Here is a 20668-nt window from a genome sequence, read left to right as displayed (position 1 = left end):
TTCATCTTTGGCTTTGTTGTTGATGACTTTTAATTTATTACTTATTAATTTAATTATTATGTAGTACTTTATGTATGAGTTTAATTTTTTTTTGGTAATAGGCATGGTGCATTGTAATTATTATTATGAGTCAATGTTATTAATTGCTAATCCTGTCAGTAGGATTATACAATTAATCAGAACTTCACTTGTATTTTTGTTTAGTTTTTGCACACCTAACCCCTTAAGTTAGAAGGGTTGTTGAATTATTATTTATATACTTATTTGGACAGGTAAGCTCATACAATTACTCTTGTTTAATATGGATATTATGATGGAACTATGTTACACTACCATATCTCAGGTTATGCGTTATATTATGTTGAATATTTGATTACTTACTAATTTTTTTTATTATTTTTGATATACTGTTATTGAATTTGCCATATTCGAAAGATGTGGTTTTTAATTTGTTATTGGGTTACTCTATTAACATTTGTCTCCAATATCTTAAACACTTAATAATTTATATCCTTCTATCCTACACACTATGATTCTGGAATTAGTTTGGAATGTTGATATAAGTATGTATGAATTCTTGAGTCTTTCATATTTCTGCTTATGATTAGTCTGTCAATACTCTGATTTGTGAATGCGTGGGTTCGAAGTTGTTTCTCAGCAACTGATCACTGCTGTTTGACTGACTTCGTAATCTATGTCTTTCATGGCAGAGTAAGCAGACGTTTTACCATTATAATATTTCTTGTTAGGAAATGATGGTCGCATGTCCTAACCATTCTTCTGTAATTAGTCCAAGTATTCCAGTTTTTTTTTACAATTTAATAGGGAAGTATTTAGTTCATATTAGGCCTTTTACTTCATAGTATGTTTGTACTTTGAGTTGATGAGTAAACATGGATAAATATCTTGCGCACTTGTTTATAAATCAATGCTTAGGCCATCCCTATACATAGTAGGTTCGTTAAGTCAGTATTTGGAGTGTTTAGACAGATGAGTTGTTCATTTGAGTATATTCCCACTTCTTTCCTTAAGCATTAGTTTTGCTATTCAGATTCTGGAATATTTCCTGAATAATTCCACGTATGTGAGAACGCATGAATTTGCAGTTTTATTTAAAATTGTGCTCGTTCTCGTCAATTTTTTTTCCTATCACTTATCATATTTTTTTTTCTTCCTATTATTTATCATAGTGCCATAGACCTTGTAAGTTCACCATTCATTCTGTTTTCTTCCTTACTTATTCTTATATTAGTACCTTATCTGGGTCTGGTTATTCTCATACATCTGTTGTAGCAACATGCTATAGTTCGCGAATACTAGCATGAATTAAGTTATGTATTTTCTAGAATACTTTAGTCAATACACTTTAGGTATTTATCTTACCTTTGATTTAGTTTGGTTACCTCTCTGTTACTTAGTCTGTTAGTAATTTTTTTTCTGACTTATTTTGGATTACTTAGTTTAGATAGGTTCATATTACCGGATGAGGGTGTATGTAGACCTAATTTATTTATTTTGTTCAGTATTAGTTACCATTGGATCCAATAATTTAGTTTATTTAGTATTAGTAAGAATTGGTCCATAAATTTGCCTGATCGTTCTTCTTTGGATATACTCCTATATAAATCTGGTGTCCATTGATAGTCCGATTCTGGATAAGTGTCCGATTCTTCATTTATTTTGTGTATTTGGTTGGATAGGTTCGTATCACCGGATGTGGGTGTACGTAGACCTGATCTGTTTATGTGGTTTAGTATTGGTGTGAATTGGTCCATAAATTTGCCTGGTCGTTCTTCTTTGGATATGCCTTTTATGAATCTGGTGTCCACTGATAGTTCGACTTTGGATTAAGTGTCCGATTCCACATCTATTTTGGTTATTGAGTTTTGGATTCCTTTGGTATGTTTATTATTGGTATTATTTGGCATTAGTGAGAGTTGTTCCATAAATGTTCCTGATTGTTCTTCTCTGGATATACTATTATGAATCTGGTGTCCATTGTTAGTTCAATTTTGGATTAAGTGTTCAATTCTTTACTTATTTTAGTTACTGATTTTTTTTATTACCTTTGGTACATTTACTTTAGATATGGTTCGAATTGGCTCACACCTTTTCCTGGTTGTTCCGTCCTTGGATATATCCTTTATAAATCTGATGTCCATGGATAGTTCAATTTTGGTTTTAGTGCCCAATTCGACACTTAGTTACTATTCTGAAATTTAGGGCAATATTTAGTTTTGTTTTGACTTTTAAGCAATATATTAATATTTGGTAGCAGAGAGTAACATAGTAACATTTTAGTATGAATTTGAGTAATTTATTTATTTTTCCTGATCATTAGTTTATATTTAGAAGTAATCTTGCGAATCAACGTGGATTGTTAGACTATTGTAAATTTAGTTGTTAATATTTTGAAGTTTAGAAAAAAAAATTTATGGATAAAATTTTTTTTCCCGAGTAGAAGGGGATTGTAACGGTCACGTTACAAAATTAGCTCTTTAATTATTATTATAATTATTTTCCCTCGGTCTCCATTTAAATTCTCTAATTTCTCGTACAGGACTACTGGGGTGACGTCATACCTCGGTGATGGAACGTACTCCACCTATCGAGAATGATTTCGTTTTCTGAGAGAGTTTGACGTTTACCTTGGCGGAGAAGTGCCTCTCGTTCTTTACTTGACTGTTGGCTGTTGTGTCGAATAGAGGTACCATATAGAATGGCGGATGATTTCATCCAACTTATTTTATAACATCAAGCAATTTAAAGTAAAGTAAAAAGTTACCACCAAGGATTGTCTGGAGTGAGGAGACATGTGGGTGACAACTCCTGTTGGAGTCTAAATAGGAATCATTCGGTGAGATCTACTTTTTCATAATAATTTTTTTATGTATAGCCTTGTTTTTTTGTTATGGAACATTTGATATACTTGGTTCATTTTTAAACTTTCTTAGTCAATCTATTAAGGGAAGGATGTAGATTATTTCGATCTTTATATTATCTTTATATCGATCTTTTATATTAATGTGGTTTTTGGTTTTACATAACCAAACATTTTTGAAGTCCTCAAATTAATATTGAAAATAATTACCATTTCTCTGTAGGTTTTAAATTATTCAACATCCAATATTTTATAAATTCAATATATTTTTACAGATATTTCCTCAAATAAATCATTTCAATGTCATTTGTCCATGTATTCACACTCAAAACAGTTCAAGGTTACCTGAGATTGGTTTTTGTTCCAGTTTTAATGGTCGGTTTTTCTATACTATTGCTTCTAAAAAGTTCCTCAATTATTCCTTCTTCCCTTTACTTTTTGCTCATGTTTAAAATGAGAAATAAAACTGGGAATGTTTTTTAGCCATTTAGGAGAAACCCTACCATGAAGTCGTAGACCTTATTTGACCACCTAGGGAAACCACTACAGCCACAGTCAAGTCATCATGGGAGTATGTCTAATTGGGAGCAAGCTATGGGAGCGTTCCAGCTCAGTTTTCGTCTTGGCACTTGGGCCTACAGGAGTCATGGGTCGCACCATCCTGGTGCATCATTTTCTAGGATGCAACCGCAACCTTTTTAGGAATCATTGGGATTCGTTTGGAAACAATTAGTGTGTTTTAGTAACTATTGGTTTTTTTTTACATTTCAGACTCTCGGTTTAATGCGCTATGTTAATTAATTTTTTTTCCAGATTTAGTTTACCTCTGGTTTTTTTTTAATATGACATATTTGTATATTAGATTATTTGGTTCCCAAACTTTGTATCTACGGTAACTTCTTGTGCACAGGAATAAGCCTAGAGAAAATTAGGTTTTTAATACTTTATTATTGCTTTGATATTGGTTTATGTAATTCGGGTAAATTTATATTTTAATATTACTAGCTTGTTTCCCAAATATTTTACTGTTATTTGCTTTATTCCATTTGTTCGGTTAATTTATGTCATCGTCGGTATTTATCTCAACTTCATTTCTATTTCATTCCTTGTATATTTAACTTGCATACTTCATTATTGTATTTTCCCTTAGTGAGGCTTGGGCCTATTTATTTGTAGTATTTTCATCTTTGTCAGTTTCCTTTAGTTGTACGTAGCAGGCGTACTATAACCATTTGGTAGAAGACTCATGTGAGTTGTACCCTATATATATGTAAGAGGTATTTAAGTTTGTAACAGATAACATTATTGTTGTTATCTTTAAAATATATATATATAGCTTCTTGTATAACTTATGTCATTGTAGAGTTACATGATATATGCTTGTCTAACTCAGAGATTGTTAAAAATCTAGTAGTTATTTTAATAAATATTTATTTATTTTGTATATCATGAATTTTATTATTCCTTTATGTTTGTTATTACAGGTTTGATATATTTAATATTTGACAGCAGTATAAGATACCTGGGAAAATGATCGAAGATCATTTTCATGGCGCCCATGATTAGTTAGTTTTATTTATTTTGTTCGTTTTTAGTCATTAGTCATCTCCATTCATTTTCAGTACATTATTCTTATTTTATTATTTCATCTTTTAGTCATCATTACTATCTATATAGAGCTACTGTTCTTCGACAGGCATGCAAACGAGCCGTATCCATCCTTGAGTGTCAAGTTGCTCTCTTGCATCTATAGCTAGCCAACTCTATTCAGTTTGCCTCTGTCTCTTCCCACTTCTACTTCTATCCCTTCTAATTCCCCTTTCTTCAGTACTACTGCACTTTAGTAGTATTTTTTTTTCCGACTTCGGCTTCACTGCTGAAGCCCCTTCATTTCTATTTTCAATATAGACACAACTATTGAGTGATAAGTAGTAAACATTTTTTTCATTACTTCATTTTTGTTACAATGGCCCATTCCGAGCGTTCACACACCGCATCGGAAAGGTTAACGATGACCTGTGCCTGACCTGCCACGTGAGGGAGGACGCGGAGCACTGTGTTTTTCGGTGCAGCGTCTTCGCTCGCGGGCAGACCAGGCTCAGAAACCGATTCGGTGATATAGGTCCGGACAATATATTGAACCTCGCGTTAGAAAATAGAAACAACTATGAATACATAATTGATGTCGTAACTAACATAATTAAAGAAAGGACGATACTCGAGCGCGCAGAGCAAAACGGATGAGGGGGTCTTCTCACCATCCTCATATAAATAAAAAAAATCGCTTTCGATCCTAGCTAATTACCCAATCGTGATCCTTGTTCCACTTAAGCCCTATCGCTTCCCGATAGGCGCTTAGCCCACTTTCCACTTCAGGAAAAGAACCTCCACCTATTCCTGTCGCTCTTAGGCAGATGAATAGGACACATATTTCTAAATTACATTCTAGACAGCGCGGAATATCCCCATGTATCGTTCTCTAAAGAGCACGTCCAGGGATATTCCGGGTCGGAAGAGGGGTGGTTTTAGTTGGTAGGCGGCTGGTTATGGGGGCACGCGGGACGCATGGACCATACTGTGGTCTGTGGGCCCTAGCGAGATCTCCTCTCCTGTCCGAGTCCAACAGTACTAGGGACACCTTCCCTAGTCTGCTAAGAGCGTTCCACCTCAATCCAAAAAAAAGGGTGAATTAGGGTGAGTTCTACGTACTTTTGGTACAAACACGTCTACAGGAAAATTGTTCTAGGTTAAATTTACGATTAACTATTTAGTGGGAAATAAGCCACAATTAAATTTAAAAAATAATTTTATTAACGTTTCGAAGCCCAAATCGGGTTTCGTTGTCAAAATACAAAATACTACTAATAATACAGTAGTATTTTGTATTTTGACAACGAAACCCGATTTGGTCTTCGAAACGTTAATAAAATTATTTTTTCAATTTAATTGTGGCTTATTTCCCACTAAATAGTTAATCATAAAAATGCCACATAACAAGGAAATAGCTTCAGAACAGCATTAAACTTACGATCGAAATATCACATGCTAAAGTCAAAAATATTTTTTTTTTACAAAAATATATTCAAAAGAAAAGCAAGAAAAAAACACGAAAGGAGGCAATGTTGTTTTTTGCCACTTTCTTCCACTGGGATAGAGGTATAGGCAATGCTTCGGAGAAAATAACTTCCATTTCTGCTCTTTAAAATGACGTTTGGCAGAAGTCTGGAATGTATAGTTTTCGAAACAGGATTTTTTAAAGTTCGCCGTTCACAGCATTTTTGGGTCATTTTCCCCATTATTTCGCAAACATTGTTCTGTAACTTTTCTCTACACATTTCTAGGTATATGCAATGGTACTTTTAGTAGACATAGAAGCCAATTACCTTTAAAACGGTCTATTGTATAAGGTTGTACGACTAATTTTAAGCAAGTCATGATTCTTCAAAATTTTATACTTTTAATGATTTTTGATATTTTTTACGATTATTTTTTAAATTTCTCCTTATGACTTTTTTCTTTGTGGAATAAAAGAAGCATATTTACTTTAAAATGGTGTATTGTAAAAAATTCTAGGCCTATTTTTAAACAAGATATCTGTAGGATATCCAAGGGTGTACGTAATTTAAGAAAAAAAAATCAATTAGAAGAATGTAATTGTGTATTATAACATAATTTTTAATTCCAAATAACTTCTATTAATAGCGAAATTTATTAAAAAAATTTTCTTCTTGGTAAAAGGTATATTAGTTTAAAAAGCCCTAAAGGGCTACAAACATATGAACAAAACGTTTTTGCTCTGTAACAAGAGTATCATCAGTGTTACAAGAACATGGTGAGCCAACCAAAAAATACAAATGTCAAAGCCTTTCAAAAAACAGACAAAAGTCTTATATAAATGAAAACATCGAAAAATTCAAAGGATGGATAAAATTCCTAAGGATACGGCCCTAGGGCAACATATGACTCCCACACGTTGTAAGTGGGTCAAAAGGTAACTAGGTCATTCTGTTATAAGAGGTGGCAGGCAACTCTTAGGAATTTTATCCATCCTTTGGATTTTTCGATGTTTTCATGTATATAAGACTTTTGTCTGTTTTTTGAAAGGCTTTGACCTTTGTATTTGTTGGTTGGCTCACCATGTTCTTGTAACACTGATGATGCTCTTGTTACAGAGCGAAAACGTTTTGTTCATATGTTTGTAGCCCTTTAGGGCTTTTTAAACTAATATACCTTTTACCAAGAAGAAAATTTTTTATTAAATTTCACTTGTAATTAATGGTATACAGCCAACTACAGAAAGTTCTTCCTTGTGGATTTTTATTAATAAAACTTTTCGATATTGTGAAATATAAAGGTACTTTACTCTTGAGCGAAATTCATATTTTTTAACATACCTCGTACAGTATTGATAAAATTTTATATCTGATGATTGAATCTTAGATTTTAGACTATGCAGAGCATTTTATAAAGAATAATTTTTTGAGGGACAAAAACGACATTAATACATTAGTAAATTCAAATAATGACCGATTCATAATAGACGGCTTCCAGAAAAAAAAATCGGATATTTGTGTCAATACCTGAAGATTTCGTTAATGTTCATATATATTTCAGATGTTCATATTTGTCTTTAGACAAATAATAAATGTGGGGAAAAGTGGGGAATAAAGACTTTGATTTCATGTCTTTTCCAGAACTTAAGCTATATTAAAAATTAGTCTTGATCCCGAATAAAACAAAGGGGTGTTAAGAAAATCGAACATGGCTGTAGCTTTTCTTGTTATAGTTCTTCCACTCTATCTGTTCCCATGCATGAAATTATTCACGAATTACTTTTTACACCAGGTCTCCATTTTACTCACCGAAACTAGTATCGCAAAATTTAGCCGCCTGTCCATAGAAACCACAATAAGTTAAACAAGTATAAACAATACGGCATGTCATTGATACCTTGTTTACTATGAATTTTGACGTTTACCATTTTCAATGACAGTGACATTAGCGTACTTGTTGTGTATATTGGAATTTATAACTTATATTGTGTTTATTTTATAAAGTTATGTGTTAAATATATTCTAACATAGTAAAATATAAAAAATGTACAATATAACTTTACAAAATACGTCCACCGATAATAGCCATTTCCTAATTATTACATTCACAGTACGTATCAATTATATTACACATCGACGTACGTTTCAATTAATGTTTTGATTTAACTTGTTTGAAAATGAATCATGACGTTTGGGCAAAGATAAAATAATGGAACAACTATACAGGGCGTTTCATTGGAAAAGTAGCGTACGTTAACTGTAGAAATTGGACACTTAGGCGGTCTCAAAAATACCATACTTAATGGGTTTTACTTCACCAACAACAAAGTTACTGGGTGTTTTATCTACATAATTTGCCATTTTCTTATCTGGTTTATAACTTTTTAACCACACTGTATATTTATTTTATATTTGGCACGCTAATGTTCTTTAAGGTGTTAAATCAATTAATTTATTTATAATTTTAAAAAATCCAGGTCCGGATTAGAAAATATTGGAAAAATGCTCCGACCCAAAAACAACACCCTGTACATTAAATTTTTTAAAAATGGATTCTGCACTTAAAAGGAGAATAGGTGCAGAACAGAATAGGTGCTTTTTAGGTGCAGAATCCATTTCTAAAAAATTTGATGTACAGGGTGTTGTTTTTGGGTCGGCGTATTTTTCCAATATTTTTTTATCCAGCCCTGGATTTTTATAATTATAAATAAATTATTTTATTGGACAAGTAAGACCCATTAAGTATAGTATTTTTGAGACCGCCTAAGTGTCCCCTTTCTACAGTTAACGTATGTTACTTTCCCAATGAAACACCCTGTATATATCCTGTACCGGTAATTGGGTGAATAATAATGAAGTTAACATTTATATATAACATATATAATATATATATAACATATATAATGTTATAATATTATAATATAATATTATATTTATATATAACATATTTATATATAACATATAAACTATATGAGATTATAAAACTGTTTTCTTGTGGCATGTTTAAACCTTTCAGTGAATTTATTCTTTCAGAGGGTCATAAGTACCTACTCCTGAAGTACATGTGATTTTTTGAGGAATAAAATATATAAAAGACAGAATATGATCTAGAATCTAGAAGGTGAAGTTTGTAAGTAGAATACGTTTTTTATTAAAACCCCTTTTATGTTCTGCTGTACGTTTGTTAATGGTTCTACCAGGTTAACCGATATAAGTTTTTAGGCAGTCACCTCATGTACATAAGTTACATGTATAGGTCACTATGTAAGTGGTATTTATTTTGGTTTTGTTGTTTTTAATAAAGGTGCTTAACTTATTCAGTTATACTATAAAGTATAAAGTATAGACGCATAGAAAAAGACATCATTTGAAAAATGCCTCTGCCGAAACAAATATTCTTCTTCTTTAAGTACCGTGCCCAAATTTTTAGGCGTGGGTAGCTTCCATAACAATTTGCCGATATCCTTCTCGATCTTGTGCGGCATGTAACAATTGATCTGCTGATAAGCCAGTCCATTGACGAAGGTTTCGGAGCCATGAATATTTCTTCCGACCAATTCCACTTTTTCCGTCGATCTTTCCATTGAGTATTAACTGCAGCATCCTGTATCTGCTACCTCTCATTATATGCCCCAGATATTCAAGTTTTCTCTTTCTATTCAAGTCTTTCTCTTTCTCTATTCAAAAACTATAGTGAAAGTAATTTCTATTAAATTGTGTGGAAGTGTAGAAAACAAAAGTTTTCAGAGCTTTATTCTTAGATAAAATAAACTTTCATTAAGTACCTAACGATCGAATCCATCAATTCCAAATGGAAAATGTAATTCTCATTACAATCAATTATGGTTTAATCCCATGTTAAATAATAGTTAAGTATTAACAAAATAGTAAGAGTAATTAAACTCAATAGTAAGAAGGAAGAAAACAGAACATTGGGAAGCATTTTCAAAAGAGATGGAGCACGACTTTTATGGAATGCAAAAGGAAATGTGGAAAATAATAAGAGGTCAAAGAGCAGAGATGAAGGAATTGATAGAAGTAAAACATATTGGTAGAAATACATGGACAACTTACCTAAAAAACCTCTATCAAACTGCTAATTACGAAGAACTGGAAACAGCAGGATTAGAATCGGATGAGCAAACATAAATTAAAGAGAAAGATATAAAGAACGCCTTAAAAGGGATGAAAAATCGAAAACCTCCTGGGAAAGATGGAATATCTAATGAACTTTTAAAATACGGAGGAGATAGACTTCACAAAGAACTGAATATCCTTATAAGTAAAATAATAAATACAGGAAGAATTCCAGAAGAATGGAGAACCACTCAAATAATAGCGTTATTTAAGAAAGGTGATAGGGCAGACCCCAGTAACTATAGAGGGATAAATTTACTGAGCACTATACTGAAACTCACAACCAAAATACTGATGGAGAAAATAATTTAGTGCATAAATATATCGGATGAACAACAAGGATTTAGTGGAAGATCATGTAACGATGCAGTTTTTGTGATAAGACAAATAGCGGAGAAATCATGGAGAAATCATTAGAATATAACAAACCAGCCTTTTTCTGTTTCATAGACCTAGAGAAAGCGTTTGATAGAGTCCATTTAAAAGGTATTATCGATAATTAAATGATGTGATACACCTACTATATGACAAAAATTTACCACTGGATGTCATAAAACTGATAGAAAACATATATAGTCCGTCGGATGTTTTCATGACATCGAATTGCTGCTTTTAACTGTCGATGAAACCTTTCTACCATACCACTTGCTTGCGGATGATAGGCGTTTGTCCTTAAATGGGTAGTTCCAGTTAATTTGCAGATTGATTTGAAGAGATGCGATTCGAATTGTCGGCCTTGATCGGTTGTGATGCGCTTGGGAGTGCCGAAACGAGCTATCCAACCAGAAAAAAATGTTCTGGCTACTGTGTTTGCTTCTTGATTAGGCATCGGGAAATCTTCTGGACAATGTGTGAAACGGTCGACGCATGTTAAACAGTATCTGTTTCCTTCTGAGACCGGTATCACTATAATGTCTATGTGGACATGTTCGAATCGGCTGGAAGGTGGTAGAAAACTTCCAGTAGGTGAAACAATGTGGCGCGACATTTTCGATTTTTGGCACTGTAGACACGCTCGAGTCCATTTCCTCACATCTGATTTAATGGATGGCCAAACATATCGCTGTGTGATCGTCTTCACAGAACTGTTGATTCCGGGATGTGCTAGTTTATGCATGGTGCGAAAAATTGCCATTCGAAGTGGTTTCGGTACAAATGGTCTGGCTGTAGATATTGATATGTCACAGTACAAACTCAAGTTTTGTTCGGAAAAGCGTATTTTCTTCATTTGCAGTGATGTTTTCTCACTTAAAAAAGTTTGCAGTTCTGGATCAGCTTCTTGTGCGAGAGCTAAGTCCATGATGTCGATATCTGTCTTGATGCTATCGACTCGAGATAGTACGTCTGCCACAATATTTGTTAATCCAGAAATGTGCTGAATGTTAGTGCAAAACTGTCCTATATAGTCTAAATATCTAAACTGTCTAGGACTACATTTATCTAGCTTCTGAGTAAAGGCGAAGGTGATTGGTTTCTGACATGTGTATATAGTTATGTCCTTGCCTTCGATCATACGTCTGAAGTGTTTTATGGCTAGATATATAGCTAATAATTCTCTGTCGTATTCACTATATTTCTTTTCGCTAGGTGAGAATTTCTTAGAAAAGAAAGCTAAAGGTTTTATACCTGTATCCGTTTTTGTTGTAGCACAGCTCCCGCACAAAAATCCGAAGCGTCACAAGTGATGGAGATATCAACATCGTTTACAGGGTGGCTCAGTAAAGCAGCGTTAGCTAAACTGTTTTTGCAGTCGTCAAAGGCTTGGATTCGCTGTGGTGTCCTTTCAATTGGTGCTTTTCCTTTGACATTACCTTTTAGGGCATCATGTAGTGGTGCTTGTAGCCCAGCTGCATTGGGTATGAACCTTCGGTAGAAGTTTAGTATACCTAGAAATCTGCGTAGGTCTTTTACTGTTTTTGGCTGAGTGAAATTTTGTACAGCTGCTACTTTTTCTTGTGGAGGTGTGAGTCCTCCGTCTGATATTGTGTATCCAAAAAAGGTAATCTCGTTTTTGCCGAATTGACACTTTGCTGGATTTATCACAACGCCAAACTGTTTGAGCCTTTTGAAAATTTCTTCCAAATGCGACATATGCTGCTCTTCGGATTCTGACGCAATGAGAATGTCATCGATGTAGGCGTAGGCGAAGTCTAGACCACGTAAAATCTCGTCTATGAAACGCTGGAATGTCTGTCCTGCGTTTCGTAAACCAAAAGGCATATATAAGTACTCGTACAACCCAAATGGTGTGGTAACGGCGGTCTTTGGTATGTCTTCGGTGGCTACTGGTATCTGGTTGTATGCTCTCACTAAATCTATTGTAGAGAAAATTGTCTTACCAGCTAGCGACTGACCGAAATCTTCGATGTGCGGAATTGGATATCGATCTGGAACTGTTCTTTGGTTTAGACGTCGATAATCTCCGCAGGGTCTCCATTCCTCACCTTTCTTCGGGACCATGTGCAGTGGAGTAGACCAGTTACTTTTTGATGGTCTTATGATGCCTAGTCGTAGAAGATTTTCGAACTCTTTTTTAGCCCATTGCAGTTTGTCAGGTGCTAATCGTCGCGGTTTCGAAAAAACGGGTGGACCTGGTGTTGTATCAATGTGGTGCTTGGTTTGATGCTGAATGTCTTTCACGATACCGGCGGGTCGCGTAATTTCCGGAAATCGTAGCAGCAGTTCATGGTAACGCGACACTTCTGCGATAGTCTATACGCTGCCGTCGAAACACGCTTTAACGAGTCCCTTTGTTCGAAGGGTTGTTGTACTGTCTACTAAGCACTGGTTAGCAATGTCCACTAGGAGAGCGAAATGGGAAAGAAAATCAGCTCCGATAATGGACTTTGAAATGTCCGCCACTACGAATCGCCACGTAAAATCACGCCGTAGTCCGATGTTTAATGTCAAGTTTAGATAACCGTATGTCGCGATTTTAGTGTCATTGGCCGCGTATAGTTCGTATGAAGTCTTTTCGCGTGCACCCCGTACATATTTCCGCGGGAAAACGCACAGATCGGCACCGGTGTCGATTAAAAACTGTTTTTTTGTATCATAGTCTGTTATGTAAAGGCGGTGAGACTTTGGGCTTAGATCGGATGCCGCGCTCACCGACTGCCCGCGACGTTTCCCTGATGCTTGCACGGAGGAGAGCACTTTTTAGCCTGGTCACCAAAACGGTAGTGATACCAACATAATATGTCACTATTATGTTCCCTACTGTAGCTATTGTCTCTCGGATATGGTCTGCGTCTTGAGTTGCTGCGGTTGCGACGGTATGTGTTTGTTTGTGCTTGAGCCTGCGACAAGCTGTATTTTCATGTCGGCTAATTCGGCTGTCAATTTATCAATGGTGCTTTCAAGAGCGTTAGAAGCTTCTGAAATTTGGGCCCTAGGAGCTATAGCTTCAGATATTGTGTCAGCTAGCTCGGCAACTGCGTCCAAACTAGCTTTAGCTTGAGTAGCTAGAATAGCCTGTGTAGACGCTGGCAGTCTACCTAACCACAGAGACCTTACAATATTGTCTGGTACCGTTGTGCCTGCTAAAGACTGTAAATGTCGTAAGAACTGCGAAGGTCTTCGATCGCCCAGTTCTTCATGCTCAAGTAGTCTTTTAATTTTTTGTTGCTGTGATGCACTAAGTCTCTTAATTAATTCTGACTTTAATTTTGCGTACCTCTCTGTGGCTAGTGGGGAAACAATGATGTCCCTAACTTCTAATATGTAGGCTGTGTCTAAATTGGCAACTATATAGTTAAATTTGGTTGCGTCACTTTTTATGTTTGCCAGTGTAAATTGATTTTCCACTTGCAGGAACCAAATTTCAGGATCGTTGGGCCAGAACGGTGGGATTTTAACTGAAATCCGATCAACTGAAGCACTGTTATCCTGAAGCACTGAAGCACGGGTATTGTCCGTCATTTTCGATATTCACCTTATTTAAAACCGGCAAAAGAATATTATTAACACTAACTTTTTCAATTTTCACGGCGTTCTAAATATTCTCGGGGTCACCAATATAATGTTCCGTTGGTGTATGTTGACGGAAACAATTATTTGAGATAATAAAAAATAAGTATAACAACGAACGGTAAATATTTTCTTTATTTGTGTAACAAAAAATTTGTTTCGCTTAGGACTCGGAAGAAAGGTCGGTGGTTAGCGACGACCCAGGGGTGTGACCACATCGTGCGGATGCTGGGAATGAACTACCTCCTTTGAAACCCCACGTATCATATTGGCTCATTTTGCGGTTTTAGATGATGACCAGAAAAGCCATAAATTCTGCCTCTGCCTTTTAATAAGGGTGAGAGAGACTTTTATGGATTTCAAGAAATTGACATGACAAGTGTGGCACTCTGGCTGGGGGCATCTTATAAGTGTTTCTTTGAAAGAAACGTTAATCTTATACAATCTGTTTAGGATGACATTTCGTTTCGTACAACGTGTCCCTTTTAGCATCTGCTCTGTATTTTTCATGTGAATTTATATGAATAATGTTGTTTCGATTTTGAGAAAAAATAGTTAAACATTAGGAAAATAAAATTAGCAGAAATAGTAATTATAGCGCAATGCTATAATAGAAATGAAAGTCAATGGGATAAAACAAAACCCATAGAAACAAACACAGGAATCAGGCAAGGAGATTCACTAAGCCCTCTACTGTTTAACATAATGTTGAATACAATAATAAAACAAGTGAAGAAAAAAGAGAGTATAAAATGGGCGACAGAGAGATAAAATTACTCTGTTACGCTGATGACACCGTGTTAGTAGCAGAGTGCGAAGACGACCTACACAGATTACTGCAAGAATTCAACATTAACGCAAAAGAAATGACTATGAAAATATCAGCCCAAAAAACAAAAAGCTTAGTAATAGCCAAAGAACCAACAAGATGCAAATTGGAGTTAGACAATCAAATTATACAACAAATAATGACTTTCAAATACCTTTTTTTTTTTTTTTTTTTTTTTTTTTGGGAGGTGAGAATCTTCTAAAGACTTCTGGGAAGGTGTCCCAGGTGTGTTGGATTCAACTCTCTACGCCTAACCGTAGCAAGCCGCCTACCAACTAAACTCACCTCCTCTTTCTCCAACCGGCGGGCCAGGAACCGACCTTAGCGGGCATAGCTCTGACCCACCAGCTTTGCTCGTCACCCCATCTAGCACTCTCTGCGTGCGCTCTGTGACTGTCATGACAACCCGGTTTCGCCACCCCATCCACGCATGCAGCCAGCCAGGGTCCGTAAGGCAACCGACCTATCTGCATGATAATGGGTGAGGAGGCGCGACCACGCTATCATCCCATCCACCGTAAACTGGCAAAGAATTACTAAACAGCCAGTGAGAACAACTAAACTTTCATTCCCCACCCCCTGTAGGAGTGGCCCATTCATCTATACACTCACAACATAAGATATAAACACATGAAAAACAAAACATCTAACATTTACTAACACTAGGATTAAAAATCCTTTTATTTTAAAGGACACTGCCCCGGCAGAAGTGGGAGTTGTATATTGACTGCCCACCCCGGTCGGTGCAAAACGACACATGTTCAAAAGAAATACAAACAGATTATCTTTGTTGGAGTCTCCTCTCTCTTTCTTCCTTATGCTTCATCGTTTCAGTGACAAATCCAATGATCAAGTCAAACATTTTTTCATTCATAATGGCTTTATGCATTAATTCTTGGGGCTCACCCAGAGGGGACCCCATCCTCAGCTGCAGCGAGGTTCGCCCTGCATGATATACAGGGCATACGAATATCACGTGGTACGCGTCATCTACCACTCCACACTCGGTACACAGATCGTCCTCAGTCTTTCTTATACGATATGTATATGCCCGAAAGGATCCATGGCCCGTCAAAAATTGTGTGAAATAATAGTTAACGCGCCTGTGTCTGCATTCATACCACCTCACTACATCAGGGATAAGGGTCCTCGTCCAGGCGGCTTTGCCTGTTTCTCTTGACCACTGATCCTGCCAACTTTCCAGGCTTCTTCTTCTTTCTTCTGGTCCTGAACTTATAGCTCCGTTACCCCTTCGATGCATTCGTACCCTCTCCTCTGTCAGAATGTGCACCGGCACAGCTCCGGCCACTACCTGTAGAGCAACGGTTGATACGGTTCTGTACGCGCTGCACACTCTGATCAGGGGTTTTCTTTGTGCTCTGAGAAGCATGTCTCTGTATTTGGCTTTATTTACAACTTCATGCCATACTGGAGCCCCGTATAATATTATTGACATAATGGATTGTAGCATTACTGCCCGTTTGTGTGATCCAGGGCCTCCTATATTCGGCATTAATTTTTGTAGGACTGAGGTCCTTGCCTCCGCTTTCCGACATGCTTCATGATATGTGGGCCGAATGACCTTCTGTCGTCGAAGATTATTCCCAAATACTTAACTGTTTTCTGGGGTTTTAGTTCGGAGCCTCTGAACCGAAAATTAATGTCTTTTCGATCCCGCCGTCCCCTCAAGATAATTATCTCAGTCTTTTCTACTGCCAATTTTAAATCGTTGTTCTCTATCCATTTCGCGGTTTTTTCTATTGCTGTGTTTACTTTATGTATGATGCCCCGATTCGTGTCGTCCTCGATTAGTAGGGCTAGGTCGTCTGCGTATGCTATTGCCCTTACTCCTAGTGTTCTATTTACCTCTAGTACCCCATTGTATAATATGTTCCATAATGTGGGTCCCAGGACTGACCCTTGGGGTACTCCAGCAGTCATATTCATCTTATTTTTCTTCGTTATGCATACGCTTCTTTCCGATAGGTAGTCCTTTATTATATTGGACATGTAATCCGGGGCCCCCAGCTCGACAATCCTGTCGATGATGAGGCCCCAGTTCGCCGAGTTGAAGGCATTTTTAATGTCCAATAGAACAAGTACCACCCACCTCTTTCTACTTATTTGTGCCGCGTCTCTAATCCAGATCGCTGCGTCTACTGCTGATCGACCTTTTCGAAATCCGAATTGTTGACTGGATAGAGCTCTCTCACTTGCCAATACCCCTTCCAGCCTCTTCTTCACAAGAATTTCATAAAACTTGCCAAGACAGTCTAGAAGGCATATCGGCCTGTAGGAGGATGCCGAGTCGGGGGGTTTCCCAGGCTTGAGTAGCAATACCAGATTTGCTTCCTTTAATTCCCTGGGAAACTCTTGATTCCGCAGTAGATTGTTAAATACTCTTCTGATCAAACCTGGTTTCTCTGTTGCTATTATCTTCAGTGCCTCGGGTGGCAGACCATCGGGGCCGGGAGCTTTACCCGATTTGATTTCCTGACCAGCGGCTTTTATTTCTTCCTCCGTAAACTCCTCCACTACCGTGGGGAAAATCTTCAAGAAAGCTTGCTCCTCCTTGGCAGGAAAGAGAAGTTCCGCAGATTCACGCCGCTGGTCTTCGTCTAGTCTGTATGGGGCGATCATTTTGAGAGACTTCATTGTTATTTTGTATGCGTCTCCCCATATGTCATTTTCTAGCGCGTCTATCAGATTCTGCCACCTTTCCTTTTTCTCTTTCTTTATTTTGTTGTTTAGATTCCTCTTCGCTGTTTTATATATCTCATTGAGCTCGGGGTTGCCCTGGCTTCTTGTGTAATTCCTCCGAGCTCGGAGGCACACTTCCCGTAGTTCTCTTATCTCATCCGTCCACCAATAGGGGGTTCTTTCGTTATTTTTTGTCTTTTCTGTGGCCAACTCAACGGCATTAGCGAGTGTCTTCCTAAGTTGGCCGAGATCTGTAATTGCATCTTCGTCGATTTTTTTAATCTCCGACAGGTACCTGTTTTTGTTTAATATTTTCTCTCTTCGACCTATCGGTTTTCTTAGAACCCTCCCTTTAACCATCACCTCGTACGTTATGTAACAGTGGTAGGTGAATAACTGTTCGTCGAGGACATCCCAATTTTTTATGCGTCTGGATAGCCTTTCGGTTGCAATGGTTACATCAATATGTGATTTGCTAGCCCCTCTTACGAATGTGGGTTTGTTGTTGTTGAGTACATGGAGGCTAGCCTGGGCTATCCATTCATTCCAGAACTCTCCCTTCTCATCATTCATGGGAGAGCCCCATGACCTAGATTTTGCGTTGATGTCTTTCAAATACCTGGGAATTAATTTATCAGCCGACAAAAATATCGAAGAAGAGGTAAAAGACCAAATAATTAAAGCCAGGAGAACGGCCGGATGCCTAAACTACAGTATAAAGAGGGACAGTAGAACCACTCTCCGAAAAATTTTAAGTAAAATCTTTAGTCGCGCATGGCGACCGCGCAATGTCCCCAGTCGCTTTTGCTCCATTCTTGCATTGCTAGTCGCGTAGAAACGGAAGGGAAAACCCGCATCCACCACTGATGCATTACCAATTGCGTACTGCCGGTATTACTTCTTGAGATCAAAGTGCCGACATGGAAGAGGTTAGGCCAGTTATGACTTACACGGCCGAAACAAGACCAGATACAAGCAAAACACGAAAATATGTGGAGACCAAAGAAATGAAGATCTTAAGAAGGATGGCTGGAAAAGGACTACAGGATAGGGTAAGAAGTGAGAAAATCAGACGCATATGCGGGGCAGACAATATAAATAGCTGGGTAAAGAACAGAAAAGAAGAGTGCAATGTACACATAAGCAGGATGCCTGAATCAAGGATAGTAAGAATATCCAGGGACAAGTCACCCTTAGGTAGAAGAAGTATAGGACGCCCAAGGAAAAGATGGAATGACAACTTAGGAAAGGTACCGTGGAAGAAAAACAGGCAGTATTGCCTATATAAAAGAAGAAAAAGAAGAAGAAGAAGTATTAACAAATTTGTACATTATAAAATAAATTTACGTTGATAAAACGTTCACTCAAAGCAAGTGCAGTGTATACAGTGATGAGTGCGCTAATAACCGGCAAAATAACGCAGAAGTTGGAAAACATAATACAATATGAAGTGTTGTTCTGAAGCTATTTATGTGTGGCTTTTTTGTAGTTACCTATTCTAAATGGGAAATAAGCCACAATTTACATAACTAAAAAATTATTTTATTAACGTTTCGATGTCCAGATCGGACGTCGTTGTCAAAATACAAAATATTGTATGTATTGATATTATTTGTATTTAAACCAAGAGGAATAAACTAAAAAGACAGATTCACACCCAAGAAAGTCACTAGAAAAGTCACCAAATACAACTTCTTTTTTGGTTGATGATATCGGCCTTCGATGGTAATCCTTAAATAATACCTATATTATAATAATACGTCGCTAAATAGTTCTAAAAACAATTATTAAACAAAACAAAAATTAAAGGATTAATGTAGAAATCTCAAAAAAATGATATAACCTAATTAACCCATGAAATGCTAATTGTGTCAAAATTTCATAACAGTGGAGTAAACTTGCATGAGGTTGGACCAATTACAAACAAGCATTACGGCGCGGTAAATTTGAATTACTCCTTATGGTTTAAAAACATACCATAGTAGAGGTGGAAATTATAGATATAAATGTATAAATTAATATTACATTACTTAGTTCCCCACCTTTAGACGTTTCGGAGGAGTATGACTACTGTCACTGTGACAGGAGATTTTATAAAAATACTCCTGTCACAGACGTCTAAAGGTGGGAAACTGTGCAACGTAATGTTAATTTATACGTTTATATCGATAATTTCCACCTCCACTAGTTTCATCTCTCTTTATTTAACAATGTACATACAGTCGAACCCGCTTATTAGAATACCGCTTATAGGAATATCCCGCTTTAAGGAATAGAAATTTTAGATCCCAAAACGTCTCTCCTAGCCACCAATGATAGGTTATTAGAATATCCTTGTTATAGGAATACTTTTGCGTGGCACTAAAGCTATTTAAATAAACGGTTTCGACTGTATTATGTTTTCCATCTTTTGCGTTATATTGCCGGTTATCAGCGCGCTCATGTATAAGCGTTCCTAGCATAAATATTCAAATATGTAATACGTTTTGTAACCTTTCATACTTCCTGACATTTTAGTAAAATGTTACAGTTGTAATTTGGATCAAAAAAGAAATTGGCAAATAAAGTGATTATTTAACTTCTATCTAAATATGTTTTTATAAAGATTCATGTTACATATTACTTTTAAAGCTATGCGTTTCGCAAAGCATTAGAGTACATTTTATAAATATGTCTGGTACAGTTTGTCAAACGTAAGAAACCGTTTAAAAATGTCACCATCGTCATAACACTACATGGCGATTATAAGATTTTCCAACTTTTTCCTACGTTTGACAAATTGTGCTCCAGAAGTGGATAAACATACGTATTTGACATACAATACACTATACTCCATATACAGTATGGTGCAAATGAAAGGAATAAATTCGTTATTTCGTAAACCGGCGACTTTAAGGAAAAATCCCGAAAGGGGTCGATTTCTATTTTTAAATTATACTATTTTGACATATATGTCATACTAGTGACGTAATCCATCTGGGCGTGATTACGTAATCCATGATTTTTTTAAATGATAATAGGTGTCGTGTGCTAGCTCATTCGAAAGGTTATTTAATTCTTTATTCAGTAATATTTTATATATCATTTACATAATTATTT

The 20668-nt window shown here is 36.4% G+C and overlaps 2 protein-coding genes across 2 annotated transcripts in view; both read right to left on the bottom strand.

Moving 5' to 3' along the window:
- The window catches only part of LOC114328625 (uncharacterized), an 895031-nt gene that overhangs the window by 869881 nt on the left and 4482 nt on the right, over positions 1-20668 (bottom strand). The window lies entirely within an intron of this gene.
- On the bottom strand, positions 13297-13992 carry LOC126888580 (uncharacterized). The gene has a single exon (XM_050656930.1). The coding sequence runs from the start codon at positions 13990-13992 to the stop codon at positions 13297-13299; it is 696 nt and encodes a 231-aa protein (XP_050512887.1).

This window comes from Diabrotica virgifera, chromosome 7 (genome assembly GCF_917563875.1).
Source record: "Diabrotica virgifera virgifera chromosome 7, PGI_DIABVI_V3a".
In the NCBI taxonomy this organism is placed as follows: domain Eukaryota; kingdom Metazoa; phylum Arthropoda; class Insecta; order Coleoptera; family Chrysomelidae; genus Diabrotica; species Diabrotica virgifera.
Note: the sequence above shows the minus strand (reverse complement) of the source record. Positions and strands in the feature narration are given on the sequence as shown.

Excerpts from the sequence above, each read along its gene's own strand:
- LOC126888580 (XM_050656930.1), bottom strand. The coding sequence starts at position 13,992 with ATGACGGACAATACCCGTGCTTCAGTGCTTCAGGATAACAGTGCTTCA.